This window comes from Syngnathus floridae, chromosome 7 (genome assembly GCF_059516105.1).
Source record: "Syngnathus floridae isolate MCC-2025c chromosome 7, RoL_Sflo_1.0, whole genome shotgun sequence".
NCBI lineage: Eukaryota > Metazoa > Chordata > Actinopteri > Syngnathiformes > Syngnathidae > Syngnathus > Syngnathus floridae.
Genome location: NC_142419.1, coordinates 18,597,468 through 18,616,895, shown reverse-complemented (window position 1 = coordinate 18,616,895; position 19,428 = coordinate 18,597,468). Strand labels below are relative to the sequence as shown.

The 19,428-nt window shown below is 56.4% G+C and overlaps 2 protein-coding genes across 2 annotated transcripts; one reads left to right on the top strand and one right to left on the bottom strand.

Moving 5' to 3' along the window:
* The first annotated feature begins 432 nt into the window (after window positions 1–432).
* On the top strand, window positions 433–1,152 carry triap1 (TP53 regulated inhibitor of apoptosis 1). The gene has a single exon (XM_088380125.1). It carries the CDS (start codon window positions 599–601, stop codon window positions 821–823), a length of 225 nt encoding a protein of 74 aa, XP_088236251.1. The 5' UTR covers window positions 433–598; the 3' UTR covers window positions 824–1,152.
* Window positions 1,153–4,441: 3,289 nt separating this feature from the next.
* Window positions 4,442–19,137, bottom strand: plekhg2 (pleckstrin homology domain containing, family G (with RhoGef domain) member 2). The gene is made up of 22 exons (XM_088380126.1): window positions 18,938–19,137; window positions 17,761–17,852; window positions 17,052–17,497; window positions 15,875–15,975; window positions 13,711–13,777; window positions 13,229–13,275; window positions 12,297–12,447; window positions 11,882–12,013; window positions 11,620–11,802; window positions 11,393–11,485; window positions 11,044–11,130; window positions 10,623–10,656; window positions 10,424–10,513; window positions 10,247–10,348; window positions 9,973–10,011; window positions 9,772–9,779; window positions 9,571–9,684; window positions 9,383–9,502; window positions 7,683–9,318; window positions 7,428–7,608; window positions 6,974–7,348; window positions 4,442–6,837 (listed from the first exon to the last, which is right to left on the bottom strand). Exons 2-22 carry the CDS (start codon window positions 17,825–17,827, stop codon window positions 5,025–5,027), a joined length of 5,886 nt encoding a protein of 1,961 aa, XP_088236252.1. The 5' UTR covers window positions 17,828–17,852; window positions 18,938–19,137; the 3' UTR covers window positions 4,442–5,024.
* Window positions 19,138–19,428: the final 291 nt, after the last annotated feature.

The following is a 19,428-nucleotide window of genomic DNA, read 5'->3' as shown; positions in this document are numbered from 1 at the left end:
TGGTCGATGGTGTCTAGGTCTAGGTGTTATTGCTGAGGTCAGGCGGTTGGGTTTTCCACACGAAGCTCGACCGACCACCTGGCAAGATGTTGTTCTCGTTTCTCACCGACCTTGAGGTGTTCTCGTCCCGTACTCCCTGTCTGGGCCTTTTCCACAACACTTGGAAGAAAACAAGTTCCTGCAGTTTGCCTGCACATTCTTCGCCACCCACCAATCCACACGAGCACTCCAATACTAGATATTACATTGATATGTTTGTAAGTTTAACACAACCTTCAAAAATATGTTTGCAAACTGCCGAAAGCACATTTCCCTTTAGCGTCTACTACGATGATTATTTTTGGGTGTCGCGCCTTTTTGCACTTGGCAGGTTTTGCGGGTCCCGCAGTAAACGAAGGAGTAAGCGGTCCTCCTCCGGGGATCTTTGCTTGAATGTGACGTCATACGTTGAGGTCCCAGGTTGCGTCTCGTGACGTGAGCGCAGCACAAAGTCTGTCTCCAGTGGCTTGTTTGTTTTCGTGGACTATTGTGGGCATTTCTCTCTCTCTCTCTCTCTCTCTCTCTCTCTCCCTCCGTCCGTCCGTCCGTCGCTCGAAAGATGAACAGCGTGGGCGAGGCTTGCACGGAGCTCAAGCGGGAGTACGACCAATGTTTCAACCGATGGTTCGCCGACAAGTTCCTGAAGGGAGAGCGAGGCGCCGAGCCGTGTGCGGACAGCTTCCGGCTGTACCAGCGCTGCGTGCAGAAGGCTATCAAAGACAAGGACATCCCCGTGGACGGCCTGGACTTCATGGGTCCTAACAAGGACAAGCCCGATGGCTGAAAAAGAGACAAGAGACGAGCCCGCCCCCAATAACAACACTGCTGCTGCGTCCTAAAGGCGGTCGGACCTGATCAGATGGCGGCGGCACACTTGCGCTTGTTTTTGTGTCCTCACAACGACACTGCTGGCGACAGACCGAAAAGTCACAGTTCGGGACTAGACGAACATTGTGGGATGGACCTTGGCTTTTATGACAAATGCTCGCCACGTGCACGACTGCAAGTGTCTTCATCAAATCTGTACAAAAATGGCAAATTCTCTTCAAAGTGTTGCATTTTTGGGGGGGTCAGCAAGCTATTTATGAAATAAAGGGAACGGTATTTGAACAAGCTATTTTCCCTGACTTGTGATTTCAAAATATCAATTTACCTACTTGTCGGTTGAAAGGTAATCATTGAATCTTTCACATGATACTCCAGGGTACTTACTGACTTGCGCATATACCGCCGAACGAACTGGCTGAGAAAGAATGGTAGTTAAAAAGAGATGCCAGCAGATGATGACAAAAAAGAAGAATATGTTAGTTGATTTAAAAAAAAATGAAAGGGGGAGGAGAGATTGCTGATGAAATAGATGCTTTCCGAATAATATCGTCGTGGGACCTGTTAAAAGACGGGATATGAGGAGTTGCTAAACCAAAGAGACGCACGCCAGTCCCTTGGGAGATTTGCAGTGCCAGCAAGTGCCTTGTAGCTGACAGCCATTTCAGGCAATGGCACTAAAAGCCGAGTTGATGCGCTCCAAAATTCTTTTAAGTTCCTGCAAGAAGTGTTGGACGTTTTCTTCTGGGTGGAGCTCACACGGACCACACGCTGACTGGTTCTGTAAAAATTGGCAATCCAAAAAAAAAAAAAAAACACACACCCCAAAAAGGGAGGAGCTTTTAGGATTTTGCGTGTCTTCGTGGTGACCATGTTGGGAGGGGCGTTGTTCTCATCAAACTAAATGCGTGGACATTGAAAATCAACTTTACTATGCTTATTTCTCAACTGAATTTCATAAGGTTAACTTTTGTTGTATGTATAATATATACGTCATATATACGCACAAATGCATATCATCCTTTCTTGGCTGCTTACCTGGTTGTGAGGACCATCTTCTAAGAACTTGAGGCCCCGTTCCAAATTTTTCAAAACGTCCCCTTCACTTCTTTCCCACTCTGTGACGAGAACTCGGACCTCTGCAGAGAAGCATTTTAGGGTGTCCTTGGGACACGTCTGACAAAACAAGAAGAAGAAAGAAATATTTGATCATTTTTCAGTATAATATTTTCATTTGTCATTTTTTTACTAAGCCCAAACAAATACATCTTGGAAAGAAGTCCCGAAATATGGTTAGAAAAAAGCATACAAAAATGTTTCAGGAAAATCGAAATGATTAGATGACAAATATATTGGTATATGAAATAACAACATATTATATTATGATCTAAATGATCGAATGATAGGTTATTGGAGGTTAACAACTACATAGAGTGAGCGACACTCAAGTTTCGCACCTTCGAGTAAACGTCATTCAAATTTGAAAAAAAAAATAGAAAAAAAAAGCCCTCAAACAAATAACACGACAGTCGTAGTACCTTGTAGTCGCTCCAGGTTGGGGTGTACAACTTGCAATCTGAGCACTGCTGACACACACACACACACACACACACACACACACACACACACACACACACACACACACACACACACACACACACACACACACACACAGATGACGTGATTAGATGATTACACACTCTGTGGTCAGTCACTTGATTAGGTAGAGCGGCTTCAGATTTATGATATCGCAAAATCCATAATGGTGACTTTTGATGGATACGATAAAGGACTGCTGCGTTTCACTGTTGCCACTATTTTGCCGACCAAAGTGAACTGCTTCAAGCAACGTCTGTCTGGCCCCCCACTTCGTAAATGCATTCCAAAATTAAAAAGGAACAAAGTCAAATATACACCGGCCTTGCGCAATACATGGGCAAGGTTGTTGTTGTTGTTGTTTTAAATTAAGTTGAATGGAAGGTTTTGAAATGTATCCAAATGGAGTTGATTTGTTGAAATCTATATCTGATGCGTTTTGGGCAGCGAAATAATGAGCAAAGAGAACATGCATTGGGTTCGAAATTGGGCCGAGCCAGGCAGGAAATTGGGTCCATTTGTACCGAAGCGGGGTCGTCCCTGAGCAACTCCTTCACGTGCTCCATCAAGTCCAAACTGGGCATCGCGCGCGCCCCGCCGCGCAGCAGACAAGCCAGGCACAAAACGCAAAGGGTGACGACGAGCTTGGCAGGCGCAGTCGCAGTCGTAGGCGCAGTCGTAGGCCTTCCTCTCGTAGGCATGTCATCCTCGTGCTCTTGCCAGCAAGGAACGCCAGCAAGCACCCGAGCCGAAGCAAGCCGACCCGAAGCGAGCCGACTCGAAGGCTGCTCACTTGTGCCTGCTCGCTCGCTCACTCGTTCGCTCTTTGCTCGCTCTTTGCTCGCTCCTTGCTCGTTCGTTCGCTCGCTCGCTCGGTCCTTGCTCTTTGCTTGCTACCTAAATGGCCGGCAGGCTTCTGATGTCTTGGTGGGACCTTTTGGGGGCTCTATGATCCATGATAGGCACGCGCACCAAACGTCATGGAGCGGCCGTCGAACGGCGTCGGACTCTGGCACCTGTGCGTCCGCACGTGAGCCGTCTTTGCTCTCCCGCTCGCCGCCGTTGTTGTCAGCTTTCTTCTTCTTGGCTTTGTCTCTCTCTCTCTCTCTCCCTTTCTCATGCCCTCCTTCTGGTTCTCCCTCTCGTCCTCGGCGACGGACGGCAACGCCCCTTTTCCCAGCACGCAGCGTCCGTCTTTTTCCCGGATGGGATGCCCAAGACGCGCAGCCGAGCGCAGCCGAGCTCATTGGCCGGCCGGCAAGCATGCAGCATGGTGATGACTAAAGCCTCCATCCTTTATGTAAGCTTATTTCATAACTTCCCTGAACTTTTTTTCGATTCCTTCCAGTCCAACGGACCGCTGGAGCCGTACTGTAGAAGACGACTGCCGATTGATTCATCGGTGGCAAAGCAAGCCCTGCACGGAGGGAGCTGAGGCAAGATCAAACTCCAAGGACCGTCCGTATCCTGCGTGCTTTCCCTCCTTCAAGCCACCTAGCTGACTCCACAAATGAAATGGCTCAGGAAGACTTGGACTGACAACAGGCCTCCTCATCCTCATCCTCGTCCTCTTCCTCCCTCTCATGAGCAGCCTGTTCTGTACTTACTGCACTTGCGGCACTTGCGTTGTCTGCCGGCCGCCACAAGGGCCCAGCAAGGCGACAACGCCATCCATCCATTGTTGAGGGTATGAGCGGAGACCATTTTGAGCACGGGATCCTTGCCGAGAAATAAAGCACACTAACCTCGCGTCCTACCTTGACTTACCGAGTCGATGTCGTTCGGTGTGGTGCTTCGTGAAGCCAGCTTCAGCTTGGCTGAAACCAATCCAAAATGACAAGAATGGCAAGGCGCTGCCGCTGCTGCTGCTGCTGCTGTAAGCCACCGCCATCCCCAGATGCTCCCAAGCCAAAACGCATTTGAATTGGAAAAGCGCTTTGGTTTTTACACACCTGAGGGAATCCAATCGATGGTTCCGCTGTGAAATGAGGCACGTACTTTATTGCAAAGAGTTGGACGGTGCCAAGGAAAAAGCGCAACACAATAACAGTGCCAACGGGGAGATTTTCTTCCAGATCATTTTCCAGTCAATGGCGTTCCGAGCAAGCTCAAATGTCAAGTCGACTTAGTCTTTTGGAAATATTCCTTGGTCGTCAAAGCAATTCCAGGCACGACTGAATTGTGCTGTATTTCCTCCAAATGACAAAGATGTTGACAAATTGGAGGCTGACCTTTGAGCCCCGCCCCGCTCCCCCCCCCCAGCGCAAATGTGCCTACCGTCTCAGAGTTCATAAATAAACAATACAATGACTACAAATGGATGGTTAGCAATAGCACAAAATAATCCCAATTTTAGGATGGTACACAACCTAAGTGTGATTGAGCACAGCAGTTGTCGGACAGACAACCTGTTTTGTTTTTTGCTTTGTTTACACCAAGATTTGTTTCTTTCCTCTCCGGAGAGGTAGCGAAGAGCCGCCGAGTCGCTGTGCCGGTTTTCGCCGTCCGTCCCCATTTTCCACATGGCTAAAAAGCCATGGCGCGCGCTCCATTTGACGTGGTTTTCACAGCTGGCTGCAGTTGTGAGGAAGCGAAGAAGCGACAATGTTCACGCTGACTCGTCTGGCCGTGGGAATTTGTCCGCCCGCTGCCGCCGCCGCCGGCGCCGGCGTCTGGCTCACGCTCACGTGGGCCGTGCTGAAGGAAGTGATCCGACCACTTCCGGCGATCTGCAAGTTGACGGTGGTGGCGTAGCTGGCCTTCTGACCGGACGCGCGGCGGGCAGAGGGCGACGGCGCGCAGACGGCGGCCCGCGGAGGCGAGCGGGCCCGGCACGGTCGCCGAGGAGCGTCCGGAGGCGAGGATGGGACGGCGCGGGCCCACTTGGCCTCTGGCCCCACGTAGGCGCAAATCAACTGGCTCCGACAGCTCCCTTCTTCCAACTCTGCATCTGGCCAATCCGTTGCCAGCGCCGCCGTAGTGGACTGCGAGAGGGAGCTGAGCCGACAAGTGGGGCTGATGCTGCTGGAGGTGCCGAGGAGCCACGGCGGACTGCTGCAATGCTCTCCGCCAACGTCACAAGAGATTGGTGACTCCGGAGGGCAGGACGGTGAGCGTCCGCTCAAAGCGGACTCATGGCCGCCTTGGGCCCAGGAGCCACGCGCTTGGCCGGCCGGGCTCGGGGAGCCGTCTGACCTGTGGAGGCCGTGAGCTTTGTCGGGGTGAGGGGACCCGCTCCGGGAAAAAGTCCCATTCTCCTGAGCGGAACAAGAAGACAAGGAGCGAGTGAGGGAGCCAACTTGGGGATTCCTGGCTTTGGGCACCGCCGCCGCCGCCGCCATGACACTGCAAGTCCAAAGTGGCACACCCGCCGTCATTTGAGGCCGTGAGGAGGACCGTGCGTCAGCCATCTTCAGAGTTAGACCTAAGGGAGTTGGGGAACCTGCGCCTGGAGTCTGGGGGGGCTGGCTTGCCATGGCAGAGGCAGGGGGGGGCGAGCAGATGCGCGTGAAGGGAGGGGGCGGGCTCGCCGCCGGAGAGGACTGCACGCTTGCGCAAAAGGGTCGCGCCATGCGATTGTGCGACCCAAAAGAGAGACCGTCGACAACGCTGTTAGCCGACTGCGCCTTGGCTGGGCCGGGAGAGCAGCTTTCACTCCCAAATTCACCGGGCCGACTCGCTCTCACAAACGGCGAGGAAGGACAAGAAGAGTTGGGCGAATGGTAGGAAAAAGCCGAGTCCGCAAACGGCGACCTGAGGGGTGATGGAGGGTAGCTACCGTTGCCATCCAAACAGGCCGCTCGCCAACCGGACGGCGGACGGCGGGAAGACGGCGAGCGCGCTGCCGAGGGAGGACTTTGCAGGGGTGAGCTTGGCGCCGGCCGCCCGCCGCTGCCGCCGCCGGTGTTCTTTTTTGACAACGTTTGACTGATGCAGGAGGCGGCCAAGGATCTTGTGAATGCCGACAAAGATGCGGTGGCGGCAGGAGAGGAACCGGGTGCGGACGGAGTGCAAGAAGGTCCCGCTCCTTTGGACAAACTTTGGGGAGGAGCGGCCCTCTCGGAGGAACTCTCGACAGGCGTGGGAGTCTTGTCTATCTTTGCTAAGGGTGCGGGACGAGACGGCGCAATCACGGCGAAAGGTGACACGCACGTGACCGCTCTGGCGGACGGGCGGGGCTGCGCCGCGGAGGGTGGAGAAGCGCTAACGGCAGAAGCGCGCCACGAGACAGGGGCCGATGTTGCGCGACGGGAGTCCTCGTCAGGGACGACGGGACTGGACGTCGCCGACGGACGGAAGGCGGTTCGGGGTGGAGAGCAGCGTGCTGAGAAGAGGGGCAGGCTGCTGGGCCGTCCTGGATTCTGCTGCTCTGATTTCCTGTAGTAGACAATGTTCATACGTTTGTCAAAACCAGGCTGCCCGCCTCGCCTCGCCTCGCCCCGCCCGGCCCGGCCCGCTGCCTGCGTTCCCATTTGTCACCGTTGACTTTTGCTTGACGAACGGTCAGACTTACCCGGCGCCGAAACGGACCTCGCCGGTACGGGCCAAGTCCGACGGCAATCCCGCCAGATGCTCACGAGACGTGGGAGGGACGTGCGGCTCCGCCGAGCCGGATGACGACGGAGCGGGTCCCTCTGGCGGCGCTCTCTGGAATGTTTGCTGGGGAGCTTTCTGAGCGTCTGGCAAAGACGTTCCTGGCGGCTGGCTATTTGACGGACTCTGGGATTTGTCCACGCCGGGCAAATCTTCTTTGCTCGTACGGTCGGGCCGGTGCGGCGCAGCTGCCCAATCCTCTTTGGATTGTTGCTGCCGAAGCTGGGAAAGCTTCCGGGGCGGACTGGAGTCTTTCAGCGCCACCGCCGCCGCCGCGTCTTCTCTCAGCTCTGACCTACACACAGCCGTGAGAAAAAGGTCACGGGCCTCAGGAGCAAAGCCAGACCCGATGGAGCGGATGATGCGTCACATACCTGAGGCACGTTCTGGCTGATCTTACGGACCAGAGTTCTTCATCCGCTCCGCCGGGGTTGTGTTCTTTGTTTAGCGCCGTGATGAAGTCCCTGGGCCTGGAGAGGCTGAATCCTCGCCACTCGAGTTGACAGGCGGAGTTTGCCTCTCGGCCGCCGGGCAGCGCCGCCGCTTTCAGCACACCTACCAGAGAAGACGGGCCTCATGGATATGGGTAGCCGTGGCAGACGAGAAAATGTTTGAACAGCACGGCGTACCGCTGGGTTCTTTCGGATCCGTTTGGAGCGGGCCGCAGCGCCTAGCGCTGGGTTCTTCGCGATCCCTTTTGGCCGGGCCGCTCGGGTCCTCCCGGCTCAGGGCGCGCTCACGGTTCTTGCCGTCGGGCTGGGTGCGCTTCTGGCGCTCACACAACATCTCGTGCCGGACTTCGCTCGGACACAATCTTTGCGATTGGTTCCGTCGGTGGCATTTGGGTCCGGCCTGGGCACGGATCGGAGCGTCATCCGTCCCGTCCGGCCTCCGTTGGGTCGGAGGCCTCGTGTTTCGTCCGGCGAGCGAAGGCGCTGGGCTTTTGTCTGCTTTTTGCCGCCAGGGGACCTTGGCGGTGGCGGCGGCGGCGCCGGCTTTGAGACTGTACATAGTGGCGAGAGTTTGGACTTTGTTCAGGATGCGCTCGGAGTTGTGCGCGAGCGAGGGGTCGGCTTCGAATAAGCCGATCGCCGTGATGTCGGCGGCGAGCGTGCCCTCAAACAAGGCCCGCTTGGTGGAGACCATCCGAGACGGTCGGCAAGCTCGTCTCGGTGCCGCGGGACTACCGGTGGCTTTATGTTTGCCTCGAGTCCGAGCGGAACTGGTTTGAAGACACGGCGGGCTCGCTGGGCGACGACTTCCTGAGGATTCTTTGGGACTTTCCTTGCCTTCTTCTTCTTCTTCTTGTTGTCTTGTCTTCTCTTGTTGTGTACTGTGTGGTCCCTCTGGAGGCCACGACCCGTCATCTTGGTCTGCTCCTTGGTTTTCACCGGCAGCCCGGATTTGCTTTTGGGCCGGATCGGGGCCGCTCGGGGGCAGATCGGCAGGACCCTCGCTCGGATTGTCAGGGTCTTCCATCCGGATGACGATGGGTGACTTATCGTCCAGATTTCTGTCTTTGGCTTCCAAAAGCACCGGGCTTGAATGCGCGTCGACGTTTCCATGACGAGAATCTTCCACAAGTGCGGGAGAAGCGCTCTGGCGACGGTGAGCGCTCTGCGTTTGAAGAGCTTCGTTCGCTTGGTTGTCATTTGGCAAAGGCGGTTGAGGGGGCGGCGGAGGCGCTGGCAGCGCCAGCAGCGCCAGCGGCGCCGGATGGTTCACCGGTCCGGTGGGAATGGGTGCAAAAGGGCTGCTCCTTCCGGACGTCTGGTCTTCTTCCTCTCCGGCATCTTCCTCCTCCTGTAGCTCCGCCGCTGCCTCGTAATAACTTTTGATTTTTTCAATGATCCTCTTGTCACGCTCGGCGCCCGCTTTGGGCTCTGCGCTGGGGCTGTCGTCCGGATGGCCGGAGGAATGGCCCGCCTCCTCCCGACCACGCGCCCGGCCCTGCTCCAGGATGGAGACGCCGGGAGGACTTTCTGTTTTGCGTGGCTCGCCTTCTGATGTTTTGCCGATGTCAGCGTTTGCTTCTAATTCTTCCGCTGAACGCAGCAGCCCGTTTTGCGGCCTCTCCCTCATTTGGACCTCACTTCCATTTGGAGCGCCGGCGCCGTCGGCGCTGTCAGCGCTGTCGGCGCTCTGCTCTTGAGCGTTCTGGCAAGTTTCCGCTTCCTCCCGGAGCGCCGGCGGGGGCAGCGGGCAGGTGAAGTCGCTGTGGCGAGCTGGCGGCGACTCGGCCCGCGGCTGATCCGGGAGCACCTCCTGAGAAGAACGCAAAGGCCGTTGAGCTCCGCGCCGGCTCGTGTCAAGCACGAGGTGGGCTCACCGCAGAAAGCAGTCCCTCCCTCGCTCGGCTTTGGTTGATCAACTCCAGGATCTCCTCTGTGATGGACAGAGTGGGGGGAGCGCAGAGCGCTACCAGATCCTCCTCCTCCTCCTCCTCCTCCTCCTAGTCAAGATGTGAGTCCAGGCGTGTCAATGACAGTCAGACTTGAGTTCCGACATGAGGCTCACCTCTCGCTCCTGCCGGCAGAGGACAGAGGAGTCTGGCGTGCCGCCGCTTCCCGCCGCCGCCGCCGCCGAGCTTAAACCGTGGGCCCGCTTCAGCTCACCCTCGCTGTCGGCTCGCTGGGAAAGACGGACGGGCAAGGCTGGTCACTACATGCGTGGTCTGACGCGCACCAGATTGAACAAACTAAGGGGACGTTGTCTCACCTTCGGGCCTGCCGGGAGACGTCACGTGAGGATGACGGGTTGTTTGCGGAGCGGAAAAGAATGTTAGCTAGCGCAACACCGCGGCTAACCCAGAGCGAGAGCCGCCCGGCTCGGGGCCAGCTTCGGCCAATGTGCACCGATTGAAAAGCCACTTGGCAAAAAGTGGCACCTTTGCATCGACCCGATTAGGAATTTGCTCACCGTGAGGATGAAATGCCGCTCGGATGTCCTTGGCTGGAGCTGGAAGACAACAACGTTTGCTTGACTTTTTGAGACCTGAAGATCTGGTGACATTGTCAAAGAGGTTGTTTCCTTCAAAGTGGACTTTGACGCCTGCCGAGCGAGCCTCTTCAACACGTATGTACTTTTCAGAACGGACTTTTGATCTCCGGCTTAACATGCTCACGCTCGGTGAAATTTGGAGAGAGAAACGTGCACGTGAACGTGTCCAATCTGCTCTTTGGGGCGTACCTACCGGACTGTCTCCTGGTGCGTCTGTAGGGCAGATTTGCCTCCAGTAGCAGCGGCAAACTCTTCCTGCTTTTTTCAGGCGTCAGCGCGAGCATGGCGGGTGGTTCTGCAAGGTCACGCAAAACATCCACGCAATTGACTTCTCTTTCTGGAAACGGACGAGCCAGCGCAAGCTCCGGACCTGAGCGCCGCCGTCCTCGGTGATAAGCGTCGTCCGGTCGCGGAGAAGCCCAAGGAAGCTTTGTGGGGCGCTCGTGCTCCAAGTGCTGGGCTGCTGACAGACAAGGCGCAAAGCTTTCAGAGTCGGTCGGACGCAAAGGATTTTGCAGTAACCGCTGAAGGCTCGCCAGCCCTTCGGACGTGTGTGTGTGTTCACTCACACTGACACAAGTCGTCTCCGAGGACCTGCCTGGCCTGCAAAGCACAACAATTGCAATGCGTCAATGGAGAATTGTGGGGAAAGACGAGCGAGAGCATCTGGCTCTTCAAAGAGATTTTCACATTCTTTCTTTTGATTACTTTCATGCTCCTCTCTGTCTCGAGAGAGAGAGACGGGAGGCAGTCGAAGCCAAAGTTCAGTCCAGACGAGACGGGACGAGCATGCGTGCCTACTTGGGCCACGTCTACACTTGCGTCTTTTTTCTCTCTTTTCCTGGCTTGCTCCCAACAGGAGGGTGTAACTACAATAATGACCAGAAGGGGGCAGCAGAGGCCAGCACAAAACTACTCGTGCGCCCGCCCGCCCGCCCGCCATCCTTTTTGCCAACCGACGGACGTGCTCGTTCTTTCTCGCCAGCCAACCTTGTGCGGAAGAGAAGCCGGATGATTTTCGATGATGAGTTTGTTGAGGTAGTGAACCCACAGCCTCTTCTCCTCCATGTTCTTGGTCTGCAGTCAACAATGAACAAACGCAATGAAGACAAGAGCAGCCAGCAACACGCTAGGAAGGAAGGAAGGAAGGAAGGAAGGAAGGAAGCAGCTCCAAAAGAGTCCAAAACTTTGCCCAGCGCACACGCGTGCACACACGCTTTGGGGTGTGCACCACCAAAAGTCCAAAGCAAGCCTGCTTGGAGCCCGACGTGCAGCAAAAGTACGCGCTGGCTCATTTTGGGCAAAGTTTGGAGATGCCTCCCTACTTGAAATGAATCACCTGGACAACATGCTGCTGTTTGGGAATCATCAGGTCGGACACTCGGAAACACAGCGGGTCCTTCAGAGTGTCTGCCAGCTGGAGGTTGCAGCACTGGGCAAAAAAGGCAAGTCACAAACTCAAGTGGTGGCGGCGGCGGCGGCGGCCCAAGAGAGGGAATTGCCGCTCGCTCGCTCGCTCACTCGCTCGCTCACTCGCTCGCTCACTCGCTCTTTGGCACCACTCACAAAGATGTGCGTGCTGTACACAAAGCGCTCGGCACGCTTCTTGGCGATCAGCAGCATCTTGTCAAACAGGAAGAAGGCGCGCTCCTTCTTCACCCGCTGGACCTTGAAGGAACCTTCCAGAACCAGCTCGCCAAAGCCACTCAGGTCGGGACCGCTCCAGTTCACCAGCAGCGACTCGATTTCCTGGGGACACGCGCTGGCTCTGTGGGCTGGAGTCGCCCAAAAAGCCCCCAGCCACCCCCGCCTTCCCTCCCATACGCACCTGCAAGCGGACGGCATGCTCCTGCTTCCTCTTCATGTCGTTGATGTACCAGGCCACCGCCGTCATGGTGATGATGGCGTCCTCCACCACCTCGTAGCCCGGGTCGCTCTTGTCCAAATGCTTGGAGAGTTCCTGGGAGCGCGACAAACGTCAGCAAACGGTCGTTTGGGCCAAATTGCGCAACGGGACGCTCCGGTGCAATTGTGAGGGAGGGAGGGAGGGAGGGAGGGAGGGAGGGAGGGAGGCGGGAAAGGTGCATTTGCGCTTTGCCGTGCAATTGCACATCGACGGCAGTAGGTGGCAGTGCGGCTCGCATTCATTTCTTTTCAGGCAATCTTGTCAGAAAGCCGTCTCCTTTGTTCTAAGGCGGCCGACATTCGGCGTCACCCGCCGAGGGGGAAGTCCCGCGAGTTACCTGCAGGAGGAGGTGATACTTGAGGATGCGCTGCACGGGTTTCAGGAGGTACGTCTCCAGCGGCAGCGAGTGCTTGAGGGTGGCGCGTCGCTCGTGGAAGAAGCGGACCAGGCTTTCGTTCTTCATGCACTCCCTCAGAACGGACACTGAGCTGCAAATGGAAGAAGCCCCCACAAAGAGTTGCGCTTTCTCAAGAAGAAGAATGAATTTTGGCTAGGAAGAACAACAGCCGAAGCACTCAGCTTTGGATTTATGACCCCCCCTCCCCAAACCCACAAAAGAAAAAAAAAAAAAAAACAGCCCCAAACATTAGTTCTTCTCGGCTTCAGTTGACAAGGAAGTCAAGCAGGCCTGAAATGCTGCCCGGATTTTGGGTTTTTTTTTGCTTTTGCCTCTGCTTTGGATCACCAAAAGCATCTGACCTACTTTCTGGTTTGTTTTTTTCCTTAACTGAGGCAGGAAGCAAAGAAGCGACCAAGGCGCCTGTGTGTGTGCGCGTGCGCGTGTGCGTGTGCGCGGCACACAACTAAGGCTGTGTTCCTTGAAAGAGGACAAAGGAGATTTTTGGGCAAGGCGTCGGCAGACGGCTGGCTGGAGGCCAGAGCCAAGCGCAGAAGGACATGACTTGAAATGCAAGCACAACACCTTCAGACAATCCTGATCAGCTCACACATTTCACAAGCAATCCCGGACGGACTGAGGCAAGGTGTGAAGGGTTACATGAAGAAGGGATGAAGAAGGGATGACAAAGGGATGACGTTGCAGCCGACAGCGCGGCGGCGGCGGCTTCAACAACGTCGCTCCCCCCCTTCATTGGAAAAATGGATGGAAGATGACGTGGACCTGCTGGCCGTTTGCCAGACTACGCAAGCCACACACACACACACACACACACACACACACACACACACACACACGGACGATGTACTCACTTGGGGTAGTTCATGCAGTACAGCGTGTAGATGTCAAAGGCTTCACTCTGTGAAGGCATAATTGGGTCAGCAAGATATGCTCTTGACTTCACGTCTATCTCTCTTTGACATTTTGGTAGCACTGCCACACACACACACACACACACACACACAATGCAAGCAAAGACTTTTTACAGGGTGTTGGTCTGATCCTCAGCAGTGGAAGTTCAACAAAGTGACGTGTGTGTGTGTGTGTTTGTGTGTCTGCGCGTGAGCGAGCGAGTGAGTGAGTGAATGACCTGCTGGCTGTGACCTGCTTCCTGTTGCACATGCATGCACGCATGCACTCGGGCAGGCGGGCAGGCAGGCAGGCAGGCAGGCAGGCAGGCAGGCAGGTAGGCAGGCAGGCAGGCAGGCAGGCAGGCAGGTAGCCAGGCAGCCAGGCAGCCAGGCAGGCAGGCAGGCAGGCAGGCACGCACACACACGGGGCACCTGCTTCTCACCCTTTCCACAAAGCAGTCGGCGATGGCAGCGGCATGCCGGCTTCTCTCCAAATCCTCCAGCAGTTCACTGCGGAGAGAGACAGATGCCAGACCAGGTGAGAAGATAGCCTGGCCTCGTCACACAGGCGAGGGGGCGCCGTTGTTAGTCACCGACCCAAACTCATGCATAGCAAGTTGAGGGTGGGGCGCTGAACCTTCCTCCCAAATCAGATAGGTAGCGAGCGAGTCGCTCGGACTCCCTGCACTCAGACTTGAGCAGATGTTGTCATGGAAACGTGACCATGTTATTCACGTGAGGCGAGCCATGAGGCGCGCGAGCCACGAGGCTCGCGCGCCTCATTCTCCCCCTCTTGCCCCTTGCGCTCCCTCTTCTGGCGCCAGAAGACATTTTCAGGGGGAGGGTGGACGCCGGGACCTTGGAAAGGTCTGGCTCATGCTGTGGAGCGGAGCCAGCCAAAGGCAAGCTGCTCCATGCAGTTTTGGAGAAGCAAATCAACATAACACCACACCAGACCAGACAAAAAGAAAGCAAAACGGAAGCTGAGACAAAACCTCTTTGAACTCCGGCGCACCGAGTCAAAAAAACGCTCACAATGTGCAGCAAAGCTTACGCAACACTTGACTGTGTGCGCGCGTGCGTGCGTGCGTGCAGGCGTGCCTCCACCTTCCTCCACGCCGTCGCCAGCGAGAAAATGATGGGACGCATGTTTATCATTTACGTGACTAAAAGAAGACAAATTGCAACCTTGGAGAAATGAAAATGGCTGCCGGCACTCGCTTAAGTATACAGTGTGTGTGCGTATGGGGGGGGGGTTAGGGTTAGGGTTCGGGCATCATGCTGCTCCAAGTTCCTGCAACAACGCTACGTGTCCACATCAAGTCAACATGAAGCGAGGCGAGGCGAGGCGAGTTGCGGGCACAGCACCGCAATATAAAGAAGAAAACAAAGGAAAGCATCTCATGAACACAATCAGAGAGCATGGAAACAAAAGCAAGTTACGGGATGACCGAGCATGCTCAAAACATTCCTTCAGCTCAAATTACGTTGGACGCGCACGCGCAGCCGCTGCATGCTTTTGGTCGTCCCGCATCTGGCAGTGTGTGTGTGTGTGTGTGTGTGTGTGTGCGTGCGTGCGCAATGTGGAAGGAAAGCAAGAAATGAGGTCAAACTGTTTCCTGAGCAGGAAGCCAAAGTGAGGTGTGTGTGGGGGCTGGGGGGGTTCTACTGGTTAGCTGGTGGCTTGTACAGTGCTCTCATCAATTCATTAAGTTTAACTTCATTACACAGCTGCGAGGGAGCGAGCGAGCGAGCGCATGCGCGCGTACACACACATTCTCCTTTGCTGGCTCATACAAAAACTTCCCATGAGAACGCAGAGGCAGGAAGTCTGGAAGGAATGAAAACTTTGTGTGTGTGTGTGTGTGTGTGTTTGGCCTCACACATGCGTGCTTTTGGCTGTGTGTGATTTATGGGAGACTGTGTGTGTGTGTGTGTGTTTGCTGGCACTGAGCGTAAAAAGAGAATTCGCAGCAATTGACATTTTCAGGAGGAAATTCAGCGTGGCTGCATTTTGAACAAACAAGAGGATGCTGCTGCTGAAAGCAGCTCCTTGCTTTCCTTTCCTTTCCTTTCCTTTCTTTACGACGGCAACTTTGGGTCCCGGCGGGAGCGGAACCCGAAGAAAAGCCGCCGGCGCCAGCTTGGCCGCGCTCCTGCCTGGCTCCGGCCGGCCTTTCCATCTTATCTGCTGTCAGCGCCAAAGCGTTGCCACAAGACGTTTTTTTCCACCATCTTGTCCAACGTCAGAAGCAAAAACTCGGCGTGACCTTCTTCTCCTTTCAACACGTTTGCACATTTTTCGCTTGGGGGGGAACATCTGCGCCGCCGCCGCCGCAGCGCTTCTGCTCCGTCATCTCAGAACGATATGCAGCAGCTCGAGCGGAACCGGCCCACTGCAAACCGGGCCTCTAACTGGACTGACAATACATGACGCACGCACGCACGCACGCATGCACGCACTTTTAAGCATTCCAATGAGCTCCTCCCATTTTGGGACGGCCGAGCATTCAACCGCACAAAGCGTCAACGCGAGGCCGCTTTGCACCCATGCGGGACCAACTTATGGCCATCAGTGAGGACCGTTCCTCGGCGCCGCCGGCTTACCTGTTGAACTCGTAGATGTCCTCGATGTTGCAGAACAGACCGCTGACCTGCTCCGGCTTGACGGGAAGCGCGGCGCAGTCGATGATGCAGCCCAGGTAGTCCTATGCGCAACAAAACCAGCGGATCAGTAGGAGGCCCAATGGGCTCGCTGCGTGGCGCTCGCTTTATTAGGTCAATTTGGAGCGAGCCGAGTCCGAGCCAAGTCGCGGCCCGAAGGCGACAGCGGACGCCTGAGGTCACGTGACCCCGGCTCGCACGCACACACTGATGTGAGCCGTGTTCACGCTGCGCCTCGTCGTCATTTTCTTCCCTCCGACCCTCACTCGCGCTGAGCTCAGCCGGCTTGGCCACGATCCTCCCGCGTTGTTTCATACTTTGGCGCGCCATCATCTTTGCCCCCCCCCCGGCCGCTCGTCTCATGTCACGTCCGCACGAGACTCGGCAAATCCGATGACTTCACTGAGACTGTTACCGGAAAAGCGGAGGAACCGGGAGGATCCGCTTCAAACGCCTGACTCACACACACACACACACACCATTGCCGCCACTTTGGGGGACTGCCGCAAACTCACTCACTCACTCACTCACTCACTCACTCACTCACTCACTCACTCACTCACTCACTCACTCACTCACTCACTCACTCACTCACTCACTCACTCACTCACTCACTCACTCACGCACTCACTCACTCACTCACTCACTCACTCACTCACTCACTCACTCACTCACTCACTCACTCACTCACTCACACACTCACACACTCACACACTATGGCAGTTGATTCAAATTCCCAGCGAGCGTGACATCATGTAGCTTCAATCAAATCCAGATTTCAAGCAGACCACAAAAAGGGGGGGGGGGCATGCGCACACCAGCGCACAATCAGGTCTTGAGGAATTTGGCCTTTCTTATCAGAAGACTTTGAGCATTATTAAAGCAGGTTGTGTGAGTGTGTGTGCGTGTGTGCGTGTGTGTGTGTGTGTGTGCGCGTTGGTATGTTCCAAGGTTTTTTGGATGATTTGCATCCTGTCTGCTTCCAATTTGGCTAACGTGATGAGCGTGAAGCGCCATCGACGCTGGTGGGCACAACGCAAACAACCCTTTGAGCTTTCTCCCAAAGGACTCCGAGCACGGAGCCCAAATGTTCATTTGGTCGGTCGGGCCCTTGTCTCACCTCCACGATGCTCTTGAGGTCCCTGACGTAGGCTTGCTCCGTCTCCACGATCTCCATGACAACCCTCTCCAGCCGGGACAGCGGCCTGGGCACGGCGGCGCCCGCTACCAACGGGGTGAGGTGCAGGCTGATGTCGGAGCCGTTCCTCTCAGGCGGCGCCGAGGCGGCGGCGGCGGCGGTGCCGGCGGCGGCGGCCTTGTAGGCCGGCACGGCGCCGTAAGGGAGCGAGGAGGACGACGAGGAGGAGGACGAGGACGAGGACGAGGCGTCCTGCAGCGATACGGAGGAGGCGGACGACGACAGCGAGAGCGAGGCCGGCCGCTCGCAGTCGGAGCAGACGCTGTTGACCGACGTGCAGGAGGAGGAGGAGGCGCCCCGCTCGCCCGACGACATCATCCTGCCCATCATCCCGCTCAGCGACGACGCCGACGACGGCCGCTTGGCACCTGCGTGACATTTGCGTGTGCCCCCCCACCGCAACAATCAACAATCCATCGGCGTCCGGGAAAGAAAATCACGGCCTGAGCAAATTCCTCAGACGAAATGCAAACGACGTCAAGTTCAATCGGATTCACACGGACCGACCGACCGACCGACCAAATAAATGCCAGAGAGCGAATGGCAAATGGGCCCGCGATGGACGGACGGACGGACCGCTCCGGAGGCCAGGCAAAGCAACAGACGGCGATTGGGGTGGAAAGGCGCTCACCTGTGCCGCTGCCGCCGCCGCCGCTGCCGGATGATCTGGAGCTCCCGCGACGCCAACCCTCAGGCATGATGTGATGATGAACGGGAAGCAACCTGAAGCAACGACACAGGCGCAGGGTGGGGCTTAGGCCGGCGCCGCTTGGTGCGATCGTGTGCACGTGGACCTCCTGCCAGGCAGGCCACTGAGGCTGGCACGGGTCGACCCCATTTGCACTCGTCCGCTCTGGTGACAGCAGGCAAGTCAAAGTCGTCTAGCGAAAGCCAAAGTGGCAGATTTTCCCTCGCTTGTCATCGGCTGAGCCTCCGACAGAACACGCGCGCCAAGAGCAGCGCTTGCCCACAAAGTGCCAGCAACAATAACAACAATCTCAGCCCAAAATGGTCTCCCAGAAGTGCACAGGTACCATCAATAAACCTTTGGGATAACAAAAGAGCGGGGGGAAAAGAAAGACAAAATGGTTTCCAGATCTGCCATTAGAAGATCTGTACGGATCGGGGGGGGGGGGAGCAAACGCAGCAAGCGCTCAGCTCGGCCCGGCTCCCAGCATGCAAGCACCGTGCAAGAGCACTGAAAATGCAACCCAGCCGACCTTAGACTGGGTCTTGATGGACAGTCCGTTAGAAAACTTTGATCACATGACTCGGAAGATCACAACGTGTCTCAAGCCAGCCGGCCGGCCGGCCAACCAGCCAGCCAGCCAGCCAGCCAGCCAGCCAGCCAGCCAGCCAGCCAGCCAGCCAGCCAGCCAGCCAGCCAGCCAGCCAGCCAGCCAGCCAGCCAGCCAGCCAGCCAGCCAGCCAGCCAGCCAGCCAGCCAGGTGACCACGCAAGAGCAGCAACACAGCACTGCTGTTGGCCTGCTGCTTCCATTGTGCCCAAAACAACACCATGACATACGTACATGCACTTGCTTGCTCGCTCGCATGCTAAAGTCGCAAACGCTCACAAATATCTGATACGTTAACTTTCCTCCTCCTCATCTGCGGCCCGAAATGGTGGCGAGTGACCTGCTCGCATCCTCGCTCCCGCCCCCTGCAGGCCAACCGCAGCCACGTCTGGTCGCCAACAAACGGCAGGCGGGCGGGCGGCCTCACCAAAGTTTGCGCGACGAAAGGAGCGCACCGAGGCCGTGACCGCAGTGCGGCTTCATGCGCTTGCGGCTGCATCGGGAGCCTCACCTGCCTTCCGGACGACGCTTCCCGGCCTCCGCACACGATTTAATGGCCCTCACAGGCGTCAACGCTCCAAAAACAACCAAAAGCCTCCACGGCACGCGACGTCATATCGCCCCAAGTCGCTGGCTGCCCCGGGAACTCCGCGCGAGCGCCCTGCACGGCGGCTCAGATCCGCTCTGACTGAGTGAGCCGGGCGCGAGGAGGGAGGGGAGGGAGGGACGGAGGGACGGACGGAGGGACGGAGGGGGGAGTAAGGGAGGAAGAGTCTGAGCGGCAGAGAGAGCGAGAGAGAGAAACGCCAGCTGCTCGCAAGCAAAGGAAAAGTCATGAGCAGCTGCGCAAAAAGGCAAGCAGGAATGTTTCTCATCTTTGGACATTTGCTGACATCTTCGCCGTAAATGGCGCCGTGTCTCGCCTTTCAGCTGACTCACAACACAAAGCAGACACACACACACACACACACACAAAACCTTGCTCCCAAGTGTCTGACTGAC

Bases quoted from the DNA above. Each gene is read 5' to 3' on its own strand.
- triap1 (XM_088380125.1), top strand. From the start codon at position 599: ATGAACAGCGTGGGCGAGGCTTGCACGGAGCTCAAGCGGGAGTACGAC.
- plekhg2 (XM_088380126.1), bottom strand. From the start codon at position 17,827: ATGCCTGAGGGTTGGCGTCGCGGGAGCTCCAGATCATCCGGCAGCGGC. The intron at 11,803-11,881 runs GTGCGTATGGGA...GCGTGTCCCCAG, and splicing joins AGCATGCCGTCCGCTTGCAG to GAAATCGAGTCGCTGCTGGT. The intron at 6,838-6,973 runs GTAAGTCTGACC...TGTCTACTACAG, and splicing joins GAGGTCCGTTTCGGCGCCGG to GAAATCAGAGCAGCAGAATC.